Source organism: Lactuca serriola, chromosome 9, assembly GCF_051521515.1.
Source record: "Lactuca serriola cultivar US96UC23 chromosome 9, Lser_US96UC23_V15, whole genome shotgun sequence".
Classification (NCBI taxonomy): Eukaryota; Viridiplantae; Streptophyta; class Magnoliopsida; order Asterales; family Asteraceae; genus Lactuca; species Lactuca serriola.
This window is the reverse complement of record NC_136416.1, coordinates 171,556,577-171,561,218: the sequence shown is the minus strand read 5'-3', so window position 1 is coordinate 171,561,218 and position 4,642 is coordinate 171,556,577. Positions and strand designations below refer to the sequence as shown.

Genomic DNA, 4,642 nt, shown 5'->3' with positions numbered 1-4,642 from the left:
ATCCAGTAGCTAGTATACAATCTTTAGACTTATGTTCGAATTTTACAAATCAATTCAAGACTTACAAGTTGGAGAATCAAGATACTGGGCACCCACTTTCCTTTCCTTTTTCGCCTTCTTTTTTATCATTGTATGTGATTCAATGTTCACCACAAGAAAAAAAAGTTACGTTTTTAGTAGAATTTCAAGATAGAAGGAATAGTCGTTATGATCAATCTTTTAATCCAAATATAACATTAATTGGAGATGCAACATGGAATGGAACAAACAAGGAGCTTTCCCCTTCTCCTATTCGTCATCTCTTTCCATCTTCAAACTCACGCCACAACCACCGGCCCTAAGGGCGGTGTTCACGCATCTTGGCAGTCTCCACGTCAGCTTCTCACACGTCTTGGGGTTCCACTCCGGATAGACTTATTTAAATAGAGTGGGCCGTAGAATGTTGGATAGGAAATTGTGTGTTCGTTCGATATTAACATGAATTAAGGAACCATCTCCAACTAGGATAGCATTAGAGTTATATTTATCTGAGTATACCTGGTTTGTGTGGACATGTTTTGTGGCACAGGTGTCATAACGCATTCACCCGGCTATGGATCTTAGAGAGACATTCTGCTGAACATTTACGGAAGTGAGCTGAGTTGATCCGAATTAAACCAGGACCAAGGAGAAGGGATATCGTTGTCATTTGATTTTTCAGCAGTATACGAATGACCCATTTACACATGGGCCTGATGTGTGGTTTCTGTCGCTACTTGTGGAGATGGCACAAGAAGCCCATTTCATGGACAATAGTGTGGGTTCGCTCGCATGTGATTTTGATGCATTGTGGTGAGAAATAAACCCAGTCGAACGGCTATATAAAACATGGGCTAATATATAAGCCTAAACAATATAGTACATGCATAAATATTCTAACAAAAGCAAATAAATAAACTTTATACCGTTTAGAGTGTAAATTGATCTTAACTATGTTATTAATTTATGTATTTAGCTCTTATTGAATATGTAAGATGTATAAGTAAACAAATTAGAAAATCTACTCAAGTTGTATAAATGGTATTTGAATATCAAGTTCATTCAGTTCATCATTTGGTTTGATTAATAATTTACAATATTACAGGAATCAAGACCCTAAAAATGAAACATTAATTACAACTCACGAAAACAAGAAAAATCCAAAGTTTTATCTTGATTTTGATTTTCAAACCTTCACATCTTTTTCTAATTTTTTTCTACCAATCTGATTTCCAAAAAGAATCTGTACAAATTTCACATTTGTTATATCGTAGATGAACAACACAAAAAAACAAGAGTAAACAAGAATTCCACAAAAATCCATCGAAATATCCAAGAATCCTAAAATAAAAAATTAAAATATACATATGATGAGGACATTTCACATAAGTATTGTGGATAATTTCTTTTTGACAATTTTAACCCCACTTCATTAACCCCGTCAAAACCAATCTTAGTTTCTTGGAAGGTGTCACCACAATATATTAAGCAATTAAACCCATTATAAAAAGTTAAAAATCACATTATAAGATCAAAACCAAGTCAACCATCAACCAAACCCCCCATCTCCAATTCCATTCCAGCCATGAATCCTTCACTCTTTCCATCCAATTCCTTCGTCACCATCTTCATCCTAACCTTCATCCTCATTCCAACAGTCATTTCCTCAGCTCAAACAATCTCCTATTCCGATCACTGTAATTCCTTTGCTCCGGAAGCCATTCCGACCACCCACATATTCACCCGATACCCGTTTCTTGAACCCGTAACCAGTCATTACACCGGTGGTCAGAACATTCTCGGCCCTGATTCCCCCTCACAAAGATCCATCCTTTTTACACCCACAAGCAACCTCTTTAGAACACAAACCTTCGACACATACAAAATTCAAGCCCAACTAAGATTCATTTCGTCAAATATATACGTTTTCCACTCTAATTATTCACGATTTTATCGTCCATTGGTGTTTTACTTAGATGGGTTTTGGTCAGTTTCCACTAACAAGCTTTGTATGGTGGGATCCGCTCATTGGTTTTCCGAAAAGGGTAAACCTCTTAAACTTGACGCTGTTCTTAAACTTAATTTCGCCAGGTTTATAAATTTGAATAATAGTTTAGTCAGTGGAATCTTGGAGAGTTTGGCTTCCGTTCAAGATTCTGATTACTTCGAGCCGATTTCGATGATGGGGTTCCCTCGTGTAGCTCAGTTCAAATACAATTACTCGTTGGTTTCTAACGAAGAGTGTAATGGGCAAAACGGTAATTTCACTCAACAACATTCGGTAGCTAGTATGCAATCTTTAGATATGTGTTCGATTTTTAGAGATCAATTCAAGACTTTCAAGTTGGAGAATCAAGATACTGGGCACCCACTTTCCTTTCCTTTTTCGCCTTCTTTTTTATCGTTATATGCGATTCAATGTTCACCACATGAACAAAAGTTACGTTTTTTAGTGGAATTTCAAGATAGAAGGAATAGTCGTTATGATCAATCTTTTAATCCAAATATAACGTTAATTGGAGATGGAACATGGAATGGAACAAACAACGAGCTTTGCATACTAGCTTGCCATATCTTGAATCAAACTGATCCTTTGGGAAGTGCTCATGTCGGAGATTGTTCGATCAGGTTGACCTTATATTTCCCTGAAGTTCGATCAATCATGAACACACATACCACCGAAGGTCAAATTTGGTCAACCAAGAAAGCGGATGATGTCGGGTACTTTGAACCAATCAAGTTTCAAAGCTTTGATCATAGTTTCGATCATTATGGATCGAAGTATGAGTTTACAAAATTGGAGAAATTAAGACGGATTTGCCCTGGAAGAAAGTTTCCTAATTGGGGATCGATTTCATACCCATCAGGGTATAATTGGGATATGACTTTCGACATGTCTGTGAAACATGGAAACATGGTTTCCACCGGCTCTGCAGTTCCGATCTTTGTCGGGAATCAGTTTTACAACTCACATACGGTGGTCTCTTCAAATTCTAATCCGTTTCAGGTGGCATCACCCTCAGCCGCCACCAGTGACACCGGTCCGATGAACATTAGCTACGAGATTACATTCCGTCCGTTTGTTAATTCAACATCGGAATTGCAAAGCGGGATTCCGTTGTTATCCTCTACCAACAATGGTAAAGTCGAGATTTCAGCGGAAGGGTTTTACGATAGTCAAACGGGAAGACTTTGCATGATCGGTTGTAGGAATCTAAATTCATCTAGCAAGGAATCAAGAAATGAATCTTTCGATTGTGAGATTATGGTGCGATTCCGATTCCCACGTATCGAACGGAATAACGGAAGCTTTTTGATTAAAGGAAGTATACAAAGTTTACGTGAAAGATCAGATGCATTGTACTTTGATCCTTTACGTATCGTTTCTCTCACTTACACTGAAACCGAAGCGAAAGAATCGATATGGAGAATGGATTTGGAAATCATCATGGACTTGATTTCAGTGACACTTTCGTGTTTATTTATAGTGCTACAACTCTTTCATGTCAAAAAGAATCCAGAATTGATTCCATTGATTTCGATTTTGATGATGGTGATTCTTACACTTGGGTACATGGTTCCTTTAGTGTTGAATTTCGAGGCAATGTTTTCAAACACTCGTTACCCTCAAAACATTCCACTCGGGGGTAGTGGTGGATTGCTTGAAGTGAATGAAGTGATTGTGAGGATAGTGACAATGGTAGCTTTCATTTTGCAATTCCGTCTCCTCCAATTGACATGGAATTCTAAACCTGGGAATGACGAACAGAAACATTGGAATCATGAGATACGGAGTATTGTAATCTGTTTACCGATTTATATAAGTGGTGGATTGATCATGTTGCTAGCGAAGTGGATTGACAATGATTACATTATCTCAAGTAATCGATCAATCTGGGGTGATTTGAGGTCTTATGCGGGGTTAACACTAGATGGATTCTTGTTTCCACAAATCGTTCTTAACATTTTTCAGATTTCAAAAGGGAATGCTTTGTCTTATTTGTTTTATATAGGGAACACTTTTGTTCGATTACTACCTCATGCGTATGATCTCTATAGGGGTCAAAAGAACATCAGTCATCAATTTGATCGATTCTATCTGTATGCAAATCCAAGAGCAGATTTCTACTCAACTTCTTGGGATGTTTTCATTGCTTGTGGGGGTGTTGTGTTTGCAGTGATCGTGTTCTTGCAGCAACGTTTTGGTGGTCGATTTATGCTTCCAAAGAGATTCCAGGAGTCTGTTGAATATGAAATGGTGCCTGTGGTAAACAATGAGTAATTTATTAATGATTACGTACGCAAAGTTTTAGTGTTTGTAATAGTTATTTTTTTCGGAAGTAGTAATAGAGAGTCAAAATTTTCAGTTCCACAAACCAAAGCCTAAATTTGTATTTTCTTGCATCATCTGCTTACTATATACTCATTAATGTAGTCGATAAATCACGATAATTTACTTATGTAAAGGTGATTATAAAAACTGCCAGTGATGCTGTTGAAAGGCAAATAATTGCATTTGTAAAGCCCTTCATCGAATCATCTTGGCGGCAATGATTAAACTAACAATGTCCTTGGTCTAGACTCCCTGTTTTGAATCCATTGGAAAGCTAAGAGTTGTGTTGTA

At 37.3% G+C, this 4,642-nt stretch overlaps 1 protein-coding gene across 1 annotated transcript; it reads left to right on the top strand.

Annotated features, from left to right (window-relative positions):
• The first annotated feature begins 1,603 nt into the window (after positions 1-1,603).
• Positions 1,604-4,300, top strand: LOC145076298 (uncharacterized). Its single transcript, XM_079022226.1, has one exon. It carries the CDS (start codon positions 1,604-1,606, stop codon positions 4,298-4,300), a length of 2,697 nt encoding a protein of 898 aa, XP_078878352.1.
• Positions 4,301-4,642: the final 342 nt, after the last annotated feature.

Excerpts from the sequence above, each read along its gene's own strand:
- LOC145076298 (XM_079022226.1), top strand. The coding sequence starts at position 1,604 with ATGAATCCTTCACTCTTTCCATCCAATTCCTTCGTCACCATCTTCATC.